Genomic DNA, 25,510 nt, shown 5'->3' with positions numbered 1-25,510 from the left:
TGAATGCTACAGATTTAACTCCACCTTAGGGAATACATGGATCTATGTGAACCCCAGACTTGATCCCAGGGATTTCAACTTTGTAATGTACGCTACAGGAAGCTGATAATTAGCATAATTCAAGTTGCATCTGAAACCCATAAGAGGACATGGACTCTGACTCTGGTGCAGGTTTGCATCCTCTGCAGTGAACATCCCTGACTGTTTCTTTCTCCAGGGTTGACTGGCAATTAATAAGAGATATTTCAGCTACAATCTTGTGATAGTTGCCTTGAAGACAGACATAATTTTTCAGTGCTCAGGGATGATTTTTTATGTCCTCAGATAGCTGTTTGGGAACTGGGCCTTACAGTGGAGTAAGTGTGCAGTCAATTTTCCAATGTCTTAGCTAGTAAATGGCTGGGATAAGAGGAAAACCACAAATAATAACAGTGCTGCTGGGAAAACTGTGGGAGTATGATGGAGAAGCACTGACCACAGGGAGTCAAACTCAGATCCATCTGTGCTTATTAGCTCCAGCAAAGTATCAGGGCTTCAGGACTGGAGCGAAGCTGTTCAGGTTGTCTGCACCGTGCTTCCCAGCACTTTGTCAGACACTGGTGCATTTCTTCTTCTTTTCAGAGGATTAGAAAAAAATTCCTTTGCCCTAATTTCTTTCTTAGGCTTTCACAGCAGGAAAGCTCTTTGTTTCTGTTTTCTTGTCAGTTGTGTAAGAAACACTGCAACAGGCTTGGGGACTTAAAGCCCTGCAGGTTAAATGCTCTGGAGATCAGAAGTGAGCTTTAATTTCTTTTCTTCCATTGTCCCATCTATTTTACAGGAACTTTCTGCAGCGCTCAAATCTGCTCTCTCAGGTCATTTGGAGGCAGTGATCTTGGGCTTGCTGAAGACACCAGCACAGTATGATGCCTCTGAGTTGAAAGCTGCCATGAAGGTAAATAAGCTTTGAAATTTAACATCATTGATCTGATGTCGCTGTCTCAAGAAAGAATATGGACTTCATATCCAAGGCCACCGTTTTCAAACTGATTATTAATTTTTTTAGTGCTACAGTTTAAATATCCAGCTGCATCCAAAATGAGAGAAATTCTGGAACTCTGTGGTTTTTAAACTCTTAATTAAATCCTCTCCTTAAGGAAAAAGTCATTCTTGTCAGCTCAGGAGTAACAGGCAGGCTGCTCTGCCTGGCTGCTTTGCTGACTGCTATTAAAAACAATGCACAAGTTCATAGAATGAGAAACCATTAAAAGAGCAGCTGTTAGCAAGAGCCATCAGATCCTCTGCTGGCATTTATAGGCTAATACAGTAGTTTCCAGTTACTAGGTCACATCACTGATCTTGAAGGAACATCCTGTACTAGACCTGCCCCTGTGTAGAACATGAGAAAAAATGGGGCATCAAAAGCAGTCTTTGGAGAAAGAAATATCTGTTCCACAGGCCACTGAAACAAGACTTGAGAGATGCTTGTGCCAGTACATTCACCTTTTTAAGCAAACTAGGGTGTGGGAAATTGTAGTTATAATCATCAGTTACATTCTGGATGTTCTTGTTCAGGTTAATTTTTTTTTAAGAGTTAGACAGGTACAATGATATGTCTGAAATTTAGAACATGTCAATAAACCCATTTAATTTCTCCAGATGATTAATGAGGAGTTAATAAACAAAGAAGAAAACAAAACCACCACCTCCACTGCATAAACACAGGCTAACACACCCCCCCTCCCCCCCCAGAAGCCCCCTTAAGTTCCCAAACCCAAAAAACCAACCCGCTATGGAGATGGTAACTCCTCAAAGGTGGGTCAAATGCCTTATTTGAGTAATCAGATGCTGCCCTCTCCTGGTCTGAGTACAGCCAAACCATAATTTATTGTGACTCAGACTAGTTTGGGGTTTGGTATTAAAGACCAAGCAATTTGTGTCAGAGTAGCCACAAATGTAGAATATTCTATGCTCTCCATAGGTTGCTCTTCCCAGCTCCCAAGCACCTGGTCTGAATTAACAAAGCACCTCTCAATGCTCTGAATTTGCCTGAGCATAAGTTTGGCTCGATAGAGCATTACAAACTATGACTTTGGCATCAGAGTTGAGTAAAGCAAAGTTATCATTGAGGTGTTAATTATTTTTCTCTTACACATTCTTGGAAATATTTCAAAAATGTTTAGACAATCATATATGTTGCTAGCCTTCATTTCTTCCCCTTCTTCATTCTTCCCATTCTTCTCTAATGCTTATTAGAGCCATTGTGTGGAAAGCTCTCCTAGTTCTCTTAGCTTTAAGCCATTTTAATAAAATTACTTGGGTTTACTCCTTTTTTTTACCCAAAGGGTACTTTGCCACATAACGGCCTCCATTTTCCAGACGTTCAAGACTTCAGCGTGAGATGTTTTCCCAGGATGTTGCTCCTCTTGAAATCCTGTGGAAGCTATGCCCATTTTTGCCACATGCAAAATGACAATCTGTTACAGATGGACTTAACCAACAGTATCCTAACAGGAGAATAAGATTGGATTTTCTTCCTGTGCTCCCAGTGGATAGAAAAAAAAATCACACAGGCCATGATAAGCTGAACTTATCCAGTTATGCTGGTGAGAAGGCCTCCATTAGACACTCGGAGCAGATGCGCATAACATCTACAGGATCTCTAAGCCACCAGAAGTGTTCCATCTGTTGTTTCTCAGGTGCAATTGGCAAAAAACATCCCTGAACTGTGTTAGAGTGGGGGAGAGGAGATGTCTGTAAGATGTTTTTAAACCATGGAAGCATTCCTCTTCATTGCTAGCTCCTTGAGTCATGTGCGTGTTGCAGGGGCTGGGAACTGATGAAGATACACTCATTGAAATCATCTGCTCCCGAACAAATCAGGAGCTCAGTGAAATCAACAGAGTCTACAGGGAAAGTAAGTTTACTTTGCAAGTTTTCATGTACTATGTCTTTCACACTATGTTACTTGGATAAATTCCCCTCAGTGTGAATTTTATTATTAGAAAGCTTATCCAAATCTGCTTTGGTTCTCTGCCATTTTGTAGTGGTGTTCTGGATATTGTGGTGTGGTTTGTATCATTTCATCTTGTTGCTTGGTAGCAAACAGATTGAAGGATATTTGCTACTAATACAAGTTGTGTCTAAATGAAGTTTTTTTTATAGGCTTTCCATGACAGACTGATTGCAAGGAACTCATGACTAGCTGGTAGCAATGCTGGGTTTGATGTAGGCAAGCATGAGCTGGTTTTCATTGTCCTCCACACATGACTCAGTAGACTGTAGCTGTTCGTTTATGTGCATAAAACACAGTAATTAGCAGCCCTTTTTCTTGTAAAGCAGTATTTTTAAGACACCCTTTGCCTGAAAAGAACTCTTTGTTTTCTAGTGTACAAGACAGAACTGGAAAAGGACATCATATCAGACACATCTGGTGACTTCCGCAAGCTAATGGTTGCCCTGGCCAAGGTAGGGCTGTTCATAGTTTTCCACTTTCCCCAATGTGTCTGAGTGGTGGCTGCCAGTGAAACAACTGGGTTTCTAATACACTCTTGAGTTCCCCTGTGTTTTCACTGACCTTTGGGGGGAAAAAATATTCAAATGAAATGAAAATGAAGGGCAAAGTATTTTAACAGAAATGCAGCATTCATAACATCAGCTTCACAATGGGGGTGGAGCATACAGTTACTCATTTAGCAAATTCAGGTTAAAAAAAGAAAAATAATGGAATATGCACATAGCAAACTGCTAACTTTCTATGAAACCTTTCTAAAATACTCATATCTTGTTTGAAGGGCAAAAGGTGTGAAGATACCTCTGTGATTGATTACGAGCTGATTGACCAAGATGCCAGGGTAAGTGCTGGTAATGACCATTAAATATCTCCAGTTGGTCAGGCTTTTGGGGATATTGAACATAAAAGTACTGTGGGAGTGGAGAGCATTTGTGAAGTAGGTGTGTGTATTCCAGACTGCCCTGCCAGTAATGTTTGCTGTATCAATGAATCTGCCACTTGCAATCCTGATACCTTCAGTTACCCATTTTCACAGGCTGCTTACCCTCTATACAGAAGCTCTCTCGTATTTCTTTTAGACCCATGAAGAGAAAGAGCCTTTAACAAAAGGAAACACGTCCATTGCAATGAACTTAGTGGCTGCTAATGCTTGTTTATTACATTGAGTCTGTCAAGAGCAGTTCTGCTGAGGTAAACAGAGCTAAATACAGAGTAAAGCTGGAGACAGAGATGAATACAAAGTAATTAGTCTTAGTTTCAGATTAGGTCCTTAAATGTTGTCCTGGTGACCTGCCCAACCATTTGTCCTTGTGTTTCTCCCACAGACACAGTTCCAGTAGTGCTTATTTTTCCAGTAAGGAAAGTGTATACATCTGCAATGGCTTCTTGTGCAACTCCTGATTTTTGTGATTTTCCTTTTTTCTCTAATCCCAGGACCTCTATGATGCTGGTGTGAAAAGAAAGGGAACTGATGTCCCCAAGTGGATCAACATTATGACTGAAAGAAGTGTTCCTCACCTGCAGAAAGGTACTATTCAAGAAACAGATTTTTTTTTTTCATATAAGAGAAAGTTATAATAAAATAGTAACTATTTTGTCCCAGATATGATTGAAATTATTGTGAAAGGCAGTCAAAAAACATAGGATATCTCATAAATCTTAATCCATGTCCAAGGTGTTAATTTTTTTTTTTAATCTAGTTATTTCTGCAGATGTGTTGATCTCACATTTTGTGTGTACAGCTCTCTTTTACAGAGGTGTAATAATGCTCAATTCTATGCCACATGCACTGAAAACAAAGATGTTGCAAGCCTGGAAAACATGGTTGCAGCAGACCTTGAAAAGTCCTTTAGCTTTTACCTCTGTCCCAGGGTAGCTTAGCTATATCACGAGTTTAAATCTGTGAGTGAAGGCTCAAAAACAGCTCTGATACTGCTGTAGGCAGCACATGAGAAAAGCCATTTGAAGACTTCAGGGTTTTGTTGTTTCAAAAAATACCAGTACAGAATTAAGATGGAATTTTACCAGATTATGGAGGTGTTCAAGGAAAACAAAAAAGGCCATGACATGGGACCTTTAGCTAACAAACTTACGCTTGTATTTAAGATGAAATTCTCAGGACTTGCATAGGTTTTTATTAATCTATATTCCTGTGTCAGTGTTCATGCTTTGGGTGGTTAGTTCTGCCAGTTCTTGGTCTGGTTTTGGTTTCACCTGCTTTCTTTTCTGTGCTAGTGTTTGACAGGTACAAGAGCTACAGCCCATATGATATGTTGGAGAGCATCAAGAAGGAGGTTAAGGGAGATTTGGAAAATGCCTTTCTTAATCTTGGTAAGTTACTCTGAAGACTGTCTTTATATAGGATATTTTCAGCACTCAGGGCCCAGATTCGCCTTGCTGGATGAGAAATTATCTGGATGTGCTGGTATTGTTGGATCCAATGGTGTATTTTAGGATATTGCAGAAACTGAGAAGCAGCTTATTTCTGCTCTCTGCAAAACATAAACTTTTCTTTCCAGTTAAAATGAAAATGCATGTGTGTTGTGATCTGCTGTTAGTTATACTTTTATTTGATAGAGAAGCTTAATGTTTGTTTCCCCAAGCAAACAAAAAGGTTGAAACTGTTCGGTATCCACATAAGCTGGAGAGAAAACAGCTGTGTGTGTGAGAGAAAACAGGCAGGCAGTGAGGAGTGATAGGAGCTAATTGAAGAGTTGATTTGACACTGAATTCTCTGAAATAGGGAGGCAGGGTGTAAGGCTGGTACTGTGCCATGAGATGAAGATGACAAGGATGTCACTGTGTTTAAGAGGGAGTTCTTTAAGGGGAAAATCTGTTTCAGACTAAGGGTGAACTGAGAGCTGTGTAACGCAAATGGAGTATAAACAGAGCTCAGCCTTGAAAAGGAGGCTTCTGGTGGATTAGCATACAAGGAGTGTTTCCAGAAGAGAGATTGCTTGTAGAAGTGGAACAATGAATTGGGAGGTATGGAGGAGGCCTAACATTCAGAAATTATGCAATTCTGAAATGATACAATTTCCATGGAAGGAAACACTTTCTCAGAATGTGAGCGTTTGTGGTTCGATCACAAGCTAAACCAAACAACTTCTAAGTAGCAAGTCAGGTGAAAATATTTTCTCTGTGGCCTCTTTTTGGAGGAACTTTTCTGAAAACCTTATTTTGACTACTTATCATATCTTTAAAAATGGCTGCAATATTCTGTGTCCTGCTATTCTGTGTATGGGCAGGATATTTAACTATCCTTGTTTCTCTCTTCAGTCCAGTGCATTCAGAACAAGCAGCTGTATTTTGCAGATAGACTGTATGATTCCATGAAGGTAGGAAAGACTGTTTTTTCCTGCTACTATTTTTTTTGTCATCATTGTTTCATCAAATTGGATTCCTTAGGCACTTCTGTTCATATGAAATGTGACTGGCATGTAAATAAATTAACAATAACCTAATATTGTTCAAAAGTATTCTTTAACAGTTATGAGCCTGGATTATCTATTCAGATTCATCTGGTATAGGGAAATGTAGGAAAGAGTCTCATAATAAAGATCTTTATTAGATCAGTTGCTTATCATTAGCAAATCTTTTGCATGTAACCAAGAGCAGATAGCAGAAAAAGCTGTTTATTGAATGCCAAAATAAGACATTAAATTTGCCTCAAAACATTTTGTGAAGAAAAAGGATGAAAGAGAAACACCTGGTCACAGGCATTAGGCAATACCAGGAAGACCTGATGAACCAAAACTGCTGCTTACACTCTAAGCTAAATTTGTGACTCCAAGTTGGTTAAACACTGCTGATGAGAAAGGTACATTCATGCTCAAATTCCTGGATCATAATAATGACCTTAGTTAGAAGATTTAATTCTTTATATCTTTTATTGCTCATCTCAGTTGCCTGTAGTTTGCTGTCTTATCATTAACCTAACAGTGGTTTGTTACACATTTCAGCTATTGAAGTTCTAAATGTGTGTCTGCTTGTAGGGCAAGGGAACCCGGGACAAGGTCCTGATCAGGATCATGGTATCCCGCTGTGAGGTTGACATGCTGAAAATTAAGAGTGAATTCAAGAGGAAATATGGAAAATCTCTCTATTATTTCATCCAGGCAAGTTTTTCATCTTTTGTTTTATATAATGGACCTTTGCAGCAGACTTCATTGGATTCGTTGTACCACTAGAATTCATGGGAGGTATGTTAGAGGCTGCAGTGAGAATATTATATTATCCATGCACTATCCAGCCACTTGACAATATATGCAAGCTTTGTGCAATCAGTTGATGTGTTCTGAAGGAAAATTTTGTTCAACTGTCCCTATCCTCAGATCAAAAAGAGAAGAAATTGCTGAATGAAAATAGAGCATCTAAATTGCTGCTCCCTTTCATTTCAGTGCTCAAGGAGAAGGATCTTTAGCTAGAGTGATTTTTGCCCATTTCTGTGACTGGACAAGGGGCTATAGGTGCTAGGCTTTGTCTAACTTGGGGCATAGATAAAAAGCTTGTGTGTCTGTTTAAAAACTAGTCTTCCACACACCCTCACAAGAGCATATGCTACATAGTTCCTTGTGTAGATGAAGCTGAGTCAAAATATTGGGCCAGAATATTTTCCTGAAGGTGCCAATTGCAGATTATAAGCAAATTTTTTAAATTGTGAACTTGATGTATGATTTTTGCAGCAATCAGTGAAAAGGAGCAGAATCAAGTCCTTCAGGTTTCCTTTGTTGTGTTATTCTTTTTCATACCCAAATTTCTCTCCCTCCTTGGCCTTGCATTTGTATTGCAAGAATGATTAAATAATTTCAGTTCACACGTAAGTAAAACTTAGTCAAGATAGTCTCCTCCAGGCTGAGAAGTCTTCAATGTAAATCATACACCATCCCACAGGTCTAGAATATAATTCATATGCTTTCACATTTTGTGATTGTTTCCTCATATGTATTTTGTATTTTTCTTCCCTTGCTTTACAGCAAGACACAAAAGGTGATTACCAGAGGGCACTGCTGAACCTGTGTGGTGGAGAGGACTGAAAACTGTCATGGAAGAAACCCAAGTCTGGAGACATGCGTTTTTTGCTCTTCATTTTACTGTAATCCTAGAAAACCTCAATTTCCTAGCTAACCTTGACTTGCCCTTTCCCTGCCAGAGCCCTGCTGCCATTTGCTCCCCTGTGCTGTGTGTGCCCCTCTCAGCAGCTCTGCTTGGCTCTGCCAAAGGTCCTAACAGTGTATAGCCAGAGAAACTAACTCTCCAGGGGAAAACGCGCTCACATGTGCTTGTGAAAGGCTCTACCTCTCTGTGCGATGTTTCTAATAAAACAGAAATAAAAATTACGTTTTACTTTAAGAATACAGGTCTTTCAGACATTAGTTTGAAAACTGTGTGAACAATTGATGTGTATTTAGCTTTTGCTGTCCGTTTTCTGTGTTATTTTTATCCTCCTGGGGTTCACTGCCTGTGGCTGAAGCCTTATTTTCTTTCCTCAAGCCCTTCATCTGTTTAATGATTTGATTTCTCAGCAGATCCAAAACCATTCTTTTCATCGGTCGAGGGAGATGATCCTCCCCCTCTGCTTGGCCCTACTGAGGCCACAGCTGATGTGCTGTGTCCAGTTCTGGGTTCTGCAGTACAGAGAGACATGGAGCTCCTGGAGTGGGTCCAGCAGAGGGCACAAAGATGATAAAGGGAATGGAGGCTGATGAGGAGACCCTGGGGAAGCTGGGCCTGTTTAGTCTGGAGAAGAGAGGACTGAGAGAGGATGTGATTAATGCTTGCAAATATCTCCAAGGTGGCTGCCAAAAGGATGGTGCCAGACTCTTTTAAGTGGTGTCCAGCAACAGGACAAGGACCAATGGCCATAAACTAAAACACAAGAAGTTTCACCTCAGCATGAGGAAGAACTTCACACTGAGGGTGGCAGAGCACTGGAACAGCTGCTCAGGGAGGACGTGGTCTCCCTCTCTGGAGACATTCCAAACCCACCTGGATGCGTTCTCTGTGTTAACTGCTCCAGGTGACCCTGCCTGGGCAGGGGGGCTGGACTGGATGATCTCCAAAGGTGCCTTCCAACCCTGACTGTTCTGTGAATATTTTTCCCCCAATTAAGTGCCACTGAAACCTAAGCCACACCCATCTCTGCCTGCCTGCGAGGGGCCAACACCTGAATCCCTCTTCAACGTTTAAACACTTAATGTGCCTGTGTGTGGGAATAGTTTGAGAACACTGAGAGCAGCCTGTAACAGGAGTGTTTTCTGCAGCAGAGCCGGGGCTGTAGATCGCTGCCCAGGTGCGCCGGCCCTGGCCAATTTGGAGGGGAGCGAGGTGGGCGCTGCTGTTTCTGTGAGGGGCGAGTTCCCGCCTTCCTTCTGCGGCGGGCTCGGGCCGGGGCGGGCTGAGGGCACCGCGGGCGCGCCCGATGGAGGGGCCGGGCCGGGCTGAGGGCACCGCGGACCATCCCCAGCCAGCACGGTCGGGAGCCGGTAGGATGCGCTGCTCTTGTCTTACTGAGACACCTTCTCCTACTACAGCGTGAAAGTCACACCCCGAGTGTGAGGGAAAACGCGTGAAGAGCAAAACTTTCCCCCCCAGCTAGGCGTGGGGCACGTTACCCTCACAGGTGAAGGCTGAGGGGAGCGGCCATCCAGGTGCTCTCCGGGGGCTGGTGATCACATCCCCAGCACAAATTAGTGCAAATACCACAGAGTTGTCAGGAGGCAAAATGGTTTCCTCTTTTCACAGCTGTTGCTCCTTTGGAAATGCAAAACTGCCCGCAAGTATCAAGTGTTTTCCCTCAGTCATTAACTGCTTTGTAGCCCTGTTTCAAAGGCTGAGGTACTCCTCAGAGATAATTATGATCTCTTCAGAAATATGAGAAGCACACAGGAGGCTGTTTCATGCCACTATTAGAAGGGTGAAAGATTTTGCTTAAATATCATTGGCTGTATACCACAAAAAATATTGGGTGTGAAAACACTGCAGTTGGCAAAACATTGGGAACTTAAATGCACAAGTGATACAATTTTCCAGGAGCAGCTCCAATTTAATGCTTGATGGAGCAGTGTCATTCACACCTGTTTACAAAATGCCTCTCTGTCTAGATTTGTACATTTAAAAACTATTGCTGAGATAGCAAATCACTCTTTGAACCTAATTAGGTAAGTCATCTCTATAAATGTTGCTTGCTCAAATGTGGCCCTATAAAAGAAATAAAATGGCAAGCATTTTTCCAGTCGGTGGAATGAACAACTAGAATTTGATGGCTGTCACGCTCTGCCTCACTGCCACAGGATGTTCAAAATTGCAGGCTCTCTTTCTTCAGGAGCAAAGCCAGGTTAAATAAACCAGCAGGATTTCAACGGCCGGGACTATTTTTACTGGTTTTAGACTAGGAAGTAAATTAGTCTCCTGTGAGATCTAGAAGATTTTTAGAAATTCAAGTTGTTTGTTGGCATTGTTGATTTTTTTTTTTTTTAATTACTGGCTTACAGTTGTTTCAGATAGGAATAAATTTCTAAGCTCTGGTGTTGATCCTGTCGTTTGGTTGCAGCCTTGCTAATGAGCAAGGTGGGTCCCTGTCCATGGTGTATTGTAAAAATCAGGTCTCCGAGGCTCTGAAAGATAGGAGTACCTTGAAAAATTGTTTGACCGTGGTGCACCGTTTTTCTAGTAAATCCCTGCATGGCAAATTGAATATATGATTAAAAAACAAACTTTCAGTTGCTGATCATGTAATTTAGACCATTACTCTAAGACCTATTTACCTTCAGAAGTAAAAAAAAAAAAAAAACAAACAAAAAAAAACCAAAAAAAAAAACCACAACAAAAAAAACCAAAATTTGCTATTCCCAATCTTTGTTGTCCCAAGAACTTGTGAAGAAATTTTTTTCAGGTCAGATCTTGATTCAGTTTCTTCTGTTTGCTCTTTGCTGTTCCCTTTCCAATAGCACAGGCAACAACTAAAAGTTTTACACTTCACTGGCACAATTTCTTTAATTATCCCAAATTGCACAGCAAATAGCAGTAAAAGGATTTAATTAGATGTGTTTCTTACCTGACCTACTGTTCAACACAGATGCTGGAATATAGAGCTGTACCTTTGGGCCAGTATAACTTATTTGAAAGGTAGTGATGTCTCTAGCATGCCAAGGTGGTTTCCTGTCCTATGCATAAGGGAGACTTTACTGTTCCTTTCAGAATTCCCTTGCTCATATTTCAGAGGAATTAATCTAAGTTAGGGTGTAAACAGTCTAATTCAGAGTAAGATAATATCACTAAAGAGTGTTTTTCATATTTGTACTAAGCTGTGCTCATTATTTCTGCAATTCCTGCCTTCATTTGCACAGCATCTAAACATCTTATGAAAACAAGCAGTTTATTAGTGCTGTGCATTGATAAGGAGTGATGCAAGATGTTTAACAAGTGAGATTCAGATGTAGAATGGTTTAATTAAATGAAAATGTAGTTCATCCAAAACCGAAGCCAACATTTACATCCTGGTAAAGAAAAGGTTCCTTGGAAGATGGAAGCTTTAAGTCCTTGCTGTTAAACACCTTTTTAATTAATATTAAAAAGTTATCTATTATTTCACTTCTCAATGGGTAATGTTTGCTTTCTGAACACTGCTGTGACTGTTTACAGGGCTTGTTCCTCAAGTGTAGTTTTCCCACTGCAGTAAGGAGTGACAAGCTCTTTCAGAAGCACCACCTAGAGCAGCAGAGATGGGGTTTTGGTTCGGGGTGTCTGGCGTGTCCTTCTGTTACTATCCTGTCCCTTCTAGGGAAAGACAGACGTATTTGGGTATCGTTTGGCAGCAAACATTTCTATTTGGGAGGTCCTCCGGGGCTAAGAACCGAGCCGCTGTGAAGCTGCGGCTCCTCCGAGCTCTGCGGGGCCGCTCTGGGTGCACTGGCGGCGGCCGCTCGCGAGAGGGAGCTCTGAGAAAGCGCCAAGGTGTTCCCGCAGCCAAACAAAACAACACCGAGAGCTGGAATCTGTCTCCCTACATATGAACTCTGCTCTCTCCAAACATTTACATTCCCCGACTCTAAGCCTTCCTGTCAAAAATTCAGTTTCATCTTCCGGTATTTTTCCTGTATCTAGAAACCTGCTCTCTTTTCTGAAATACTTCACCAATTTTTATAATTGCTCTCTTTAGGTGTAGGCAAATGAAATGATTTCTTAAGTTCTAGTCATGTTGTGAATTTCCCAAACAGAGAGGTTTTCTACAAAGAACCTTTCAAAGAGTGGGTTAATAATGACAATAAATGCAAAGGAATTTTCTTCCTTTTCTTTAACAGGAAGTGGGTTTGATCTTGATATTGTCGGCTGCTCCTGATTTAAATCAGGTACATTGTTATTTTCTGTAGAAAATTAAATGCAACCCCATTCTTTTACTATAGTCATAATATAATAATTGCTAGCATTGCACTCTCTTTGCATTTGCACTATCTTTGCTAATAACAAAATACGTGTTATTAAAGTAGCTTTTTAAAGGAGCTATTTCAATTTTTCAGGTATATTAACCCTCCTTTCTGCTCACTTTGACTGATATGTTCACAACAGGCAATGTTTTTAAGATTTTAATACAGAAAGAATGTGTTTGATTATGTGAGGTGATTGTTTATGTTCAGCTTATGCATTTTTAGGGTCCAGAAAAGAGGATATTCATTAAATGCCTTTTGAGTACGGCTTATTTAAGGTCCTGTTTAATGATGAACACAAAAAAACCCACAAAACCAACCAACACAGTATGTATCTATTTAAGAAGGTTGATTGGAACACAGAGTATTGCTGAGATTCCTTATTGAATAACTGCTAAGGAATGTGGCCAATACTCTCCTCTGCTAAGTGTCCTTAGCCGGCTGGTTGGTACTTATTTTGAGGTAATGGTTTACTTGTAAGGTGAAAATAAAATATAAGGCTTGTGAAGGCTATTTCTAAGCATGCACAACTTACCTGAAAATCTGCTTTTAATGTTATTATTACTGAATACTCACTGAATCTATTTTATCACATCTGTGCAAAAATCAGGATGAATTACCTGATTCAAAATAGTCATCTTAGTAAATGTTGAACTTAAGTATTAAATACTTAAGTATTTTGCAATCGCGTTCCACAAAAGAGGTTTATTTAAAGTAGCTCTAATACCATTTAATTTTAAAATAAATATTAAAATATTTTAGATCTGTGAAGCACTAAAGATGGGTAAGTATTCTGGGAAAGTATTTTTACTGGTATTTTGTTAAAAAAAACTAAATAATAATTTATAGGCTTTCTGTAAATATATAGTAACTTGTATTTTGTTTGTGAGAGGGTATGGCAATTAACTTATTACAAATATATGAACAATGATGTATTTAAATACATCAGTAAAGCAACAGTTGGCATTGTACAACAAATACATTAATAACAGGGGATTTAAATTCTTTCCCAGTCCAATTTTTTGGTCCACAGTAAAAAAAAAAGGTGTTAGGAGGTCTTTATGTGTGTTTTAGGCTTTACTGTGAACTCTTAGTTCTGAATTTTCTTCCTCATTGTAGGAAGGTTTTCCCCACATCAGGAAACAGAGTGTACTCTGTAGTGGTTCTGGACTGTGATTACATTGTAGTGCTCTTATTGCAAATGATGAATTACAGGAGGATTATTTCCTGGTCTCTTGGAACTTTGTGTATTGCAAATGCACTCAACATTTCAAGGCTTTTTATAGCTTGGTTTTAAACGCTTTATATTGAAAGATCTTATTTGGTAAATCAAAGTGAGAAGAGGCTGATGTGAGCTATAATTACACCTGAAATACTGGCAGAGTTTGTTTACCCTGGTTTTGGTTTTGTGTGGGTTTTAGATTTTGTTTTACTAGACGAAGTCTTACTAAAGCAACTGCTTTTTATTTTCTGGTTGCTTTCAGCTCTCACATGTTACATGTTTGATGTGGGCAGATGGGACAATTTTCTTCTTTTTTCTGTTCCTCTTCCGTCTTGGTCTATTTTATTGAGAAAACAGGTGTAGATATCCTGTTGGTTCAAAACCTGCCTGGACATGAGCTGTATTAGTCAGAGGGTGCCGTGGAGAAGAAAATAAAAAAAACTAATAAGATGGGATGGGACTTTTTCAGTTATTTCCTCCCTTCACCATTTCTTGCCATAGACAAGGAGACAGGACTGTGAAGAGAAATCAGAAGTGCAGTTATTTCAGAAATAAACAGCTGTATCTGTAATTGGTGATAATGCTAATGCAGTGTTTCAAAACAAGGAGTTGGAACTGAGTAGGAGCCACAAGGCTGAAAATAATGAACTCCAGTAAGGTAACTGATGAACTGGCAAAAAAATTCAGACTCTGTGTTATGAGTGGAGTTCAGGCTTAGTAGAACAGAACATAGGAAATATATTTGCAATCTGCCTTTTTCTCTCTTTTGTTTTAAGCAATTTTGTGGCAGGTAATTTGGATTAGTGGAGGTCATAGCTCAGAAAACACTTTGATGTTGGATGAATAAGATGCAGAGCTGCCTCTCTAGACTCTGTGTGTAAGAACTGTATTTTAGGACAGGAAGTTGAGTAAGTAGCAGATAATTCACATAGATTGATCTCCTCTGATTAAGTATTAGAAAGAAAAGACAGGAGTGTGGTGTACAATTTATCAAAGGTAACCTCTGAGATGGGAAAGGAGCGCTGTGATCTCAGTGTGATGTGTCCTCTAAGGGCCTCTCTGAGCCGCCTGAGTGAGTGGGGTGCTCAGCTGGACACTTGAGTCGGCTGTAAATTCAGGTCAGTGTCTCCAGTATAAAGCATTAGGCACTCCAATGTCTTGGAAGGTCTAGACCTGTCATTTTTAGCAATGGGAATTAGGTGTCTAAACACCTTTCAGTGTCTGAGTCTCCTGTTGTGTGACTGCCTACTAAAACCAGGCATTTATCAGGTTCTGTAGTGCTGCAGGCCCTTCAGCCAGGACAGTGCTCCAGTGACCTTGTCCAGAGTTTCTCTTAAACAGGGAAGATACTGGGCTTGCAGACATCCTGGCTTTTTGATCCCAGATTTTCTTTGTCTCTTAGCTTAATCTTTGTCATCACATATTCTTATGTCATCAGAAAATCTCATTGTTTTAGAAAAAATCGTAACTGAAAGAAGTTGCCACCAATTATAAATAGACATGAATTGGGTTGTGAAAATGCTCTTGATTCAGGATTAATACAGTAGTTTGTGTTTTATAAGCATAGCTGTCCTCTTCTCTCCCCAGCCAGGTTCTAGCTAACATTTGCTACATTTTTCAGGTGTCAGCATGAGTGTATGTTTTGAAACAGTATTACCAATGTATACTGTTCTCTGTTTAATTACTCTGGCAGCAATTTGGAGTCACTGATAGAAGAAAAAGAAACACTCTGTGGGACAGAGTTATCTGATTGCAGTTCCCTTTTTTCTTGTCATCTGTTGTATGACATTGTCCAAGTCATTTAGTTTATCTCAGATCTCAATTTTCCTTTTAAATTAGAGATTCATTTCTTCTTTTTAAACTAAAAAAAAAAGGATATTTTTAATTCCTGATACAGCAAACCTATTACAGCAGCTGATGAGCTGTTTTCATTAAGTGTTTTCAGTTCCCAAGTTCAGTTCTTCAGGACTGATTAACATTAATGATTATGTTTCAGCTCAAATGCTGCCTGGGAAATGTGTTTTGAAGCTTTGATCCAATTTTAATAGCCTGTGTATCTGAGTTACTTCCCCAGGTGGACAAGTACTTTCACAGTGGTCCAAGCTGCAGGTCTTGGTCCTACCTTGCACTAGGGCAAGAGTGAATCTGAAAACTTGGGACCAGACAGCAAAGATGAGAATGCAGAGTTCAATGTACAACGTTTCATGGAATAAAAGGAGCAGCTGGTGTATGAGTGAACCCCAAGACAACCTGTTAGACTGAAATATTTGGGGAAGTCTTGTGTTGTGGTAGGAGAACTGTCCTGTCTGTCATTTCAATGGTCTTTGGCCAATCTTCAGTCTTTTGGGGGTCTGCTGTCATCGGTGGTTCTGGTTGGGGTTTTTTCTGTATCTGTTTTGAAATGACTGCATGCTCTGCTGTTCTCTCCCAAATCAATGGACCATAAAATGTGTATAATTTTTCATATCTGTTTTCCAGTCTACCTGGCTTTGGTACACATATAGTCCAGGTAACTGGACTGCTTAGCTTTGAGGGCAGATTAAAGGTGTAGTCTGCTCCCTTCCTGATCCTTCTGAACTACCTTAATCTCTCTTCTTTTTTCCTATTTTTTGCAGTCAACAATTCTTTTAATTTTCTCCTCTTAACTCATGGACTAAAAATGAGAACAAGTCTTAGAGCCTTGATCTAAAGCTCAGGGAGATCAGTTAAGAAGGCTGATACTGATTTTGGTACTTGGGGATGTTCAAAAAGGCAAGGTTAAGGAGGGAATTTTACTTTCCATGGTAAATACTACACCAGGTTATTGGAAACGAACTCAGCTTTGTATTAGTGTATAGATTTGCCATTAAATCATTAAGAGGGTCATTACACTGATTCAAATTCAGTGTCAGATTTTCCAGATGGGCTTTCTCAGTATTAGTGGTGCCAGCGTATTCAGAGGGAATTGCAGGAAGAGTGTCCAGCAAAGTCAGGATAGTTGCTGCAGAAACCTCTGCTAGGCTCAACTAGGAATTTATTGTCATTTAGTGAAAATATTGATGAGAACATAACCTTTTGTAATGTATAACGTTTTATTAGCTATAAAAGATAAAATATAGAGTAAAGGGAAGTAAAATAGTATTTTGTTAGGTCAGGAGTTAGATTTATGCTGCTACTCACTGATGGAATAATCAGGGGGTCATAAAGATCAGACTGCCTGCCTCCTATCTCTTTTGTGTGTGTGTGTGTGTGTGTTTTCAACAATCTCTTCTTTGTGATAGTTAGACCCATGGGAGCTTACCAAAACACCAGGTCCCTTTGGTCCAAGGGTATTAAATTATCTGTTTAGATCAAGCAGAATGTAGTGGATGCTTCTGTTTCAGACATTAAGCAGTTGGGATAGGACTAAATAGACCAGGATGCTTGACATGTGCAAATGGAGCACATGCTCACAAGGGACACTCAGCAGCGTTGTGAGCTAATTCAGCACACACAGAGTAGATGTTAAATAAATTGCGCATTACCATTTGGTAGGGAGTAATAAGCAAAGAGATCTCAAAGTCTTCAGCTTAAAAGGAGCAATAGTGTATGTTTCACACTGTTTCACTATATGTCTGGTGTGCTCTTACTCAAATAGATTAATAGTGGAAATAGCATCTGAAGGCTTCTCTGAAAAATGGCAACACATTGAGATTTTTTCATTAGATTGAAAATCCCTATGCTGTGATAAAATTGGTAAGATCTCATGATCAGTGTTAGAGGAAGCAAAGTCTGAGTGGCACCGTAAGGGAATTCTCTTTGCTAGAGCAGGGTGCTGTGGCAGAGGAGGAAAGCCTCTTTGTCACACTGAAACTGTCCAGCAGTGACAGAGAAAAAGTCATAGTCTGTCAAAATTACAAAGGGCTTTTTTTCTCCTTTTTCCCCATAGTCAGCAGACTGAGGTGGGCTTGCAGATGTGAGTTCCTGTAAAAACTTTGGTAATTCCATTAGTGTCCTTTGGAACGGGCCGCTCTGGACACGTGAGGTTTTGTTGGATTAAGACTTCATTCCCAATTGTCTCATTCCCAATTGTTAAACCAGCTTTCTCAGAGGGTAGAATTAATCCCAAAGATTTATTCTAAATAACTTAATTTGGCACAGACTGTAAGAGAATGCTCATCTCAGTAATGTCTAGTGCAGGCAGTGCTTGGTATCACTGCTATGCATTTTGTTGATTATATGAATTATATTGTTATTATATATTATTATATTATATGAAGCTTGTAAGAACCGTGTCCCTGCTTTTCCTCTTGGAACAAGGGGTTTGGTTTTGCTTCTGATCACTTCCTCTCTTCCTTTTTTCTACTTAGCCCCTTCTTTCTATCCCTCAGTGGGAAAAACAAAAACCCCTCTCTTTTTACCCCTACAAAATGACTGGTTCTGTGCAATTCAAAATATGAAGAGAGAAAACCAGAACATACATGACATTCTTTCCATATGCATAAGGCAGTGCGTTCTTACATTTCTAGACATGCAGAAATAGATTTTTTTATATTCAAGTCTCATACTCCTGCTTACCTGCACTGTAATAATCGCTTCAAGGAAAAACAGCTGAAATCCTTGCAGTAGAAGGACAATTGTGGTTATGCACCTTTGACTAAATCCTTTGTGCTCTGGATGAAAATCAGGCTGAGTTCTCAGCTGCTGGTGTGGACAGTGGCACACAGTGGGGATCACACCTGACCTGGGCACTGAAATGGGACCTTCAGCTCTTTCCTTTAAATCAAGGAATGCCCTGTGTGCATAGCTCACAAGACTGGCAGTATGGTGAAAAGACATGAAGAACAATACTTTACACATTTTTATTCTGGCTTTTATCCCAAGAGATCCCACAGAGCTTCAGTAACTACCATGGAACCTGCCTTTAATGAAGAGGAGTGACAGGCCTCAATTGTTTCAGCACATTACCATGAGGGTTTTTTCCCCTCACAGAGTGGTTCATTTTTCTGTCTCTGATGGTGAGGGGAGGGGGAGGAGAGCTGTGTTTGGGGAGGTTTATATCTTTGCAACTCTGCTGGTATCCCCGTGAGATGGAAGTAAAGGATTTTTTTGTCTGTAGCTTCAGGATAGTAGCACACAAGAAGGATGCTCACTGTGGCCGTGCTGTTCAGAAAGGACTTTTCCTCTGCAAAACTTCCTTACTTTTGCAGGGGTGATGTGACCTGCTACTGCTCTTAGAGTGGAGTTCATTTGCTCCTGGTGTAGTGAATTGTCTTTGATAGTTCATGCAGACACACACACTCTGCTGAAATTCAGTTGTCAGCACGGTGGAATAAAGCACCCTGTGCATCATAGTGGAAGGGGGGAAATGAAGTTCTCTTTATACATGTGCTTTGCTGGGGCAGGTGATCTAAATGGCCATCTCTCCCTGTCACTAACTGTCACCTGTTTGGTTTGAAATAAAATCTAAGGAGTCTTCCTAGGCCAGGTCAATTATGCGTTTCCCTGCAGCATCGACTCCTTGGCTTGTGGAGCATCTTGACTCTAATCTACTTAGAAACTGAACTGGTTAAAAAAAGAGATCTTAGAACTGGACCAGCCAACTGCTGCTCTGTTTGGCTCTCAACACTTTCAGTTGAGGCTAAGGAGCACAAGATCCTTTTTAGAGCCCAGTTCTACTAATTAAATATGACACTTGTATTAAATATGTAAAACCACCCAATTGTCAAGTACACATAATGTACAGCAAAGACAGCTGAGCAGGAGTGCCTGGCTGCAGGCAAGGATTTCCAAAGTCTGCAAAAAAACCCCACAAGGGATGGGGACAGTGAGCGTTGCACTACACCGACTCCTGCAGAAGTGTGCTGTACTTTTCATCTTCCTTCATTGTACCTACATGAAAGGATCTTCTGGAGGGGCAGATATTGGCCTCTCACCAATTCTAAATAATGGATGGTACCATCATTTGTATTCTTCTCTAGTGGAGCCAGTTTATGTGCTGTTTTACTGGCTCCTAGAGCCCAAGGAAATACAGTTTGGAGCCAGCTCTGGTTCCATGGCGCTGGTTTGTCTTGCTCAGGAATAAGCCAGGGCTGTTTCAGATAGGCCATCTGGCTCTATTGAATGAGCTTATTAGTAATAGTGGAGGTGGGTCTATTAGCCTGGGACAGGAACTCAGAAACAGATGCTTTGTTTATGTGTAAAATATGGCTTCAAGCCAAAGCGCTAATCATGATTGCCTCTGAAGTGGTTCTAATCATCTGTATGAGACTGCAGCCGCTCTCGTGTTGTTTGTACAAGCTGGTAGTTTAGAGGTGTTGTGTACAAGATATTTGTAGTCATAATTTCTCCAAACAGGTTAAGGCAAACATTATGAGAATCAGCATATTAATGTGCTGTGTTTCAAATTAGAATTATAAACACACTTTCCTCATTGGAGGCTTAATCTGCTAGGAAGAAGCCAGATGTTTACTGATGACACCATTATTTAGAAAGACCTATCAAACTAAAACAAATTATTGTTGTTTAACTGGAAGAAAGCCTAGTTTTATGTATCAACTTAGTAAAACAGCTCTGTATTGAGACTGACTAAAGGAGGTTTTTCTCCAGGCAGTAGGCCAAACGTGAATCCCAGCAGATGTGCAGGTTCCCCTTCTGGCCTTAGGACAGCAAAACGAGTTGTGCCTATGTTTCTATAGCCTGAGTGAAAAAAGTGAAAATAGGAAATTAATAGTTCTGGCTTATTTTTACCAGAAAAACCATTCTTGAGGCTGAGCAAAAAGACTAAATTACTTTTTAAGATTTCTGTTAGCATTAAAAGTAGGGTAAAATAAAGGTAGAAAATTTTGTGGAAAATGGACATTATATCTTGTTTAGTTATCTTTCTTTTTTTCCTGTTTCTTATATGAATGCCTTCCTGAGAAGAGGAAATTATGACTGGGCAATTTGCATGAGTGGTCAAAGTCAAGGTTTTAATAATAAATTCTTTCATTTGTTTTCAAATGGTATTTTGTGATTTTAAAAATGCTATGGTTTCAGGCAGAGTGGCTTTATCCATTCTTTCTTTTTACTTTCAAATCTCCATTTCCACACATGCTTTCCTGACAGACGTTTGAAATCGTGGTGATTGTCTAAATCTGTCCCATGATCTTCAGTAATTTTTGCTTCCATTGGTCTCTCAATAGAGTATATTCCATCTTGTATAGGTTTCGCATCAAAGTGGCTTTGCTTTTTCTTTCATTCGTCTTTCCCATTTTGGCACTGTATGCCAGTCTTGCCTGCAACACCAGATTCCAAAAAATCATGTAAGTACATACTCAGAATACTGTGCTTTTACAATGGCGTGAAGTTTACCTTTTTGTAAAGAATCTGATCTTCAAAATATGCATAAAACTTAAGCCAAAACGTTCCTATGCCAAACACAGGTCTCTGCTCTGTGCAAAGGAAAAGGAAGGTACAGGACAGGGATTGCCTTATGATCCTAATCCCCTAATATAAGATGGAATATTCAAGATAGATGCCACACTTCTATGATGTACATCACACTTTCTGTGGATACATATATTGATATTTTGCTGTGGTCTGATGGATTGTAGAAGCATGAAAAGAAAACTGCCTTTACTGAATCCTCTGTGTGTAACTTCGAACTGTCACTCTACAAAGTAGGGTATTCATAATACTGTGAGACACACCTGAAATTTGTTTATTTCATTGTTTCTTTAATTGATATTTCCTAAAACATATGATAGAAATACTTAAAATACTACACTTATTTCCATGTAGAACCGATATAAACGGTGCCTTTCATTTTAAAAAAATTCTGCCTTTCATTTAAAAAAAAATAAGGTGTCAATGTGAAAGCTCTGGTTTAGCAATAAACAGACTGTGAGTTGTAGTTTCTTGGGATGCTAAGTGACATATAGGCAAAACCAGTAAATATGCAGTGGAACAAAACCTGGCATCATCTAGCTGTATCTGTTGTTAATTAAACCTTTTTATCTTTGCTTTTTTCCTCTTGATTGCAGAAATGTAAAAGTTGGTAAGTAAAAGCACACCTATCAAGGTTTTTATTAGAGAACTAAGCATTCTCAGTTCTCTCACTAAAATCTTCTTAGAGGTCTGGACTTGCAGGAACACATGATAGCTCTGAGCAAAGCCTGTAACACTGCTCTTAATGTAGCCCTTTTGTGGCTATCCACTGCAGCCCATGAAATGTGCAAAAATAACTCATGGCTCACAAAACACCTCTACCCACCCAGAGTGTAGAAGCTTAATTGGTAGAAATCCCTGCTGGACCTATCACTGTCCTATCTGTAATCTTACTGGGCTTGGTTCTCAAAGCACAGGGACAAAATGAATCGTTGTCTAATTTCTCTTCTGTGTGTCAGAACTTCCTGAGAGCTCAGAAGACCATAAAATAAATAGTCCTTCCTGTTTTAATTAGCCAGTTCTTCATTTTTGCAGCTACTTTCTTTGACAAGTGCATCATCGGTTTCCCTTGACTTTGAAACTGAGGACAATGGTACAAGGGCATCAAAGAGGGGATCTTTTGCATGCACCAAGAGGCAGCTTTCGTGCTCCTGGCATTGTCTAGACTGAGAGCTGTGGCTTGTATGAGGAGTTTTATTAATAGCTGTGTGGAATTCTCAACGTATTGTATGTACTAATGACTGCAGTGAGTTTTCTGTGTATTCAGTTCATAAGGAGTTCAATGGGATTTATGTCTTCATGATGAAAGGCGAACGTAAAATGCTCCTCTGCTTATCTATAGCATCAAACAGAAGATAGCTGAAAAATTCAAAAATATAATTGAGCCCTTTTTTAAGACTACTTCAAAACTGTGCAGGTGCTATTTAGTTAGGTATTTGGTTAGGTGGTAAATCTTTTGTCAGGAGTGAAGAGAGTATCAGGAAGTAACTGTGAGACAGATTCAATGGTCCTTCCCAGAGAAAAGCTCCCACTGACTCACGTTCAATAGACACCACAGAATTTGTCCGAGAAGGAATGAATTTTACCTTCATAGGCTGAAAATGTCTAATTAAGGGCCTAAGTGGGTTTTCTTTGAAGTCAGTTGGGGCTATTCATTGGGAGAGCAACTGTTCAGCATAAGTAAAGGTGTCTGGCCCAAAAAACTTTTAACTAATGTTGCACTGTGTTAAAATAATCTGAGAATCAAACACAGAACAAATGTAACATTTCAGTTAATGAGTCTATTATATCATGTTTCCCTAGGAAACGTGTAATTATAATTAATTACCTCAAATCTGCTGCTAATCCATTTGAGCTTAGAAAAGACATGAATATAAAGAAAGTTAATTTTCTGGTGCTATGTTACTGTCTTTGAACATTTGAATATTTGAAGTAACATTAGAACTCAAGGACTTTGATTTTACACATATCTTCAAATTCTCCTCAAGCTCTCCCAATTCTGCATTTAGCTGCTGTTGAGCAAATGCTTATAAAAATTATTTGAGACGGGAAGAAATAAGGAGACTTTGTATTTGCATTGGCTCCAAAATGATATTTTTCATTATATTTTCAAGCTGAATTAAACTGCAATGAAGTCCCTGCATTTTTATAAGCTAAAGGGGCATATGGAAATGAAAATACTATCACTTCATGAATTCTCAAACAAAGTATTTTGGACTCAATTTTAGAACTTTCAGCAGTCATGTCAGGTTTCTATACAACTTCTTGCTCACAGGTCTAGGTGAGATAATGCTCTTAAGAACACCTGTCCAAAAATTGGAATATTATAGCAAACAAATTATTATACCAAATCCAAGATGGATGTAAATCTGTGTGACTACTGAGCATACTGATTTACATTAGCTGAAAAAATGTCCATTACTGTGCAACCACCAATTACCTGACTTGCTTTCATTGTCAAGGGTGGTATTTAGTGTATTTAGTTTAGGAACTTAAATTTAAAAGGTGTGAGAGAATTGACCAACCCTGGCAAAAGAAATCTCTGTAGTATTGAAAACATAGGGTAAAGAACGGACTGAGATCAGCCTTAAAGGGAGTTATCACGCAACTTAACCTTGTTAGTTGTCTATGATCTTTTGATGCTAGTGCAGTTAGTGTACCTTTCTAGCCACTTTTTCAACAGGACCTTACATGATTAAGAAACTGGTTCTAGTTTCATAAAGGCTCTGAATTAATATTTCTGAATATATACCTTATAAAACTGACTGCAATGGATTCAGCAGCCCCATTTTCAAAGAGGAGTTAAACTTTATAGTTGATGATGTTGTATATTTTCTTGTAGGTGCTAAACAATTTATTGCCTTAATCATTGCAGGTTGCCTCTGGCCAGGAAGGGTGAAGTAATTGCTCTATTCCTTGAAGCACTGGCTGGAAAAGCCCCAACAATGACACCCCGGCAAACCAAGGCAGTTGCTTCCATACAGTCTTTCAGGACCTGCATTCTCCTGCAGCTTCTTCTCTAGCTCAGATTTTCTGGAAAGAAGGCAGTACATTGATATGATCTGGGCTAAAGAATCAACTGTTCTAAAAGTTGACCCTTGCAAGTGGAAACCAAACCAGTGAGATCTAATTATTATACCTATAAATTGGTTTGTTTTAGAGTAAGTACTGAGTTACTTAAAACTGATCCAAACTGTCCTTTAAAATTGTCTGGTTTATGACATCATATTTCCAAGGGTGTGGCTTGTGGCACTTGCACAATTTTACCATCTGGCACTATGATATATTCTTTATCCTGAAAGAATGCTAAGTATTCATGGAGTGATTTTATATATATGTGCTTTTTGCTTATCCTCTTCCTGCAGAATAACCTGATGTGTGACTAGCATATTCTTTTTGAAAATTCCGTGCTGAATAATTTTTCTCTGCCATTTAAAATGAGTCTTTTAATACCTGGAAAGTCATAATGCTTATGGAACAGATGGAGTAAGAATAGAACTTAGACCTTTCCTCACTTTGAAGTAATTTTATAGGTTTAAAAACCAGTTATGATAATTACATGAATTTTAGTTTTGCTTCCCTTGATGGATTGTAGGATTGCAAAGCAGTGCCATCAGATTTTCATTTCTGTCTTGCCCTCCAATTAGTTATAGGAGCTACAGGCCATATTCTTCACTTCTAGCAATTGCTATCCTGAAGACAGGAAATTGATTAGAGGAATCCAGTCTGGGCACTGAGGGAGGAATCTCACTTCAGTCACACCAATTCTGGGAAGCTTCTAAGAGAGAACGGGTTCATTTTAGTACTACATTAATAGTTAATGTGCCATGTGAGAAAGGCCATTATGAGAAGAAATGCAGTGGTGTATAAATAGGTGAGGAAAAGCTTGAGCTGATCCAAGCCACTACTCTGTTCTGCTGCAGTTTCTCGAACTTTTGCATCTGCCAACCTTTAACTCTTTGTGCCAACAGGCAAGTGGAAAGATACCAGCCAGTGTCTCACATAGCAAAGCTCTCCTCTTAGGCTGACATTGATATTTTTACTAATATTTCTCAGCATATAAGAAAGCATGGAAATCATATGCCAGGCTATGAATACCTATGACTTTTATTTCAATGGATCTCCGAGTATTTGGTGGTGGCTTTCTTCCTTTCCTTCAACTTCTGCACCATGTGGATCAGTGATTTTGAGAGGCTTTGGGGGGGTTTGTTTGATTTTGTGTGGGAGACAGTTTTAATACACTCCTTCAGAAACTCTTTAATAGAGAAACACTTGAAAAATGTGTCCTACTACTCTATAAACAAAATATACTCTAGAAACAAAAATATTTGGTTAAAAAAAACCACACACACAAAAGCCCCTAAACAAAAAACCAGACTGGGTTTGGGGATTGACTCACATGACTCTAGTGTTCTGACTTTTGTCTGTTTTGCTTTGTCCCGCAACCACATACAGTTTTTTCACTACAATAACCTCTGTTTTCAT

The 25,510-nt window shown here is 39.5% G+C and overlaps 1 protein-coding gene across 2 annotated transcripts in view; it reads left to right on the top strand.

Moving 5' to 3' along the window:
* LOC309578286 (annexin A2) overlaps window positions 1-8,333 on the top strand; it is a 60,062-nt gene extending 51,729 nt beyond the window's left edge. For both annotated transcript variants that reach the window (XM_082290775.1, XM_082290774.1), the window contains 9 exons: window positions 821-934; window positions 2,806-2,896; window positions 3,368-3,447; window positions 3,774-3,833; window positions 4,427-4,520; window positions 5,228-5,323; window positions 6,272-6,330; window positions 6,988-7,110; window positions 7,969-8,333. In XM_082290775.1, the coding sequence (XP_082146901.1) occupies window positions 821-934; window positions 2,806-2,896; window positions 3,368-3,447; window positions 3,774-3,833; window positions 4,427-4,520; window positions 5,228-5,323; window positions 6,272-6,330; window positions 6,988-7,110; window positions 7,969-8,028 (777 nt within the window). In that variant the 3' untranslated portion in view covers window positions 8,029-8,333. The remainder of the gene's footprint in view (window positions 1-820; window positions 935-2,805; window positions 2,897-3,367; window positions 3,448-3,773; window positions 3,834-4,426; window positions 4,521-5,227; window positions 5,324-6,271; window positions 6,331-6,987; window positions 7,111-7,968) is intronic.
* Window positions 8,334-25,510: the final 17,177 nt, after the last annotated feature.

This window comes from Coloeus monedula (genome assembly GCF_965178545.1).
Source record: "Coloeus monedula genome assembly, chromosome: 14".
Classification (NCBI taxonomy): Eukaryota; Metazoa; Chordata; class Aves; order Passeriformes; family Corvidae; genus Coloeus; species Coloeus monedula.
This window is presented reverse-complemented; position numbering and strand designations above follow the sequence as displayed.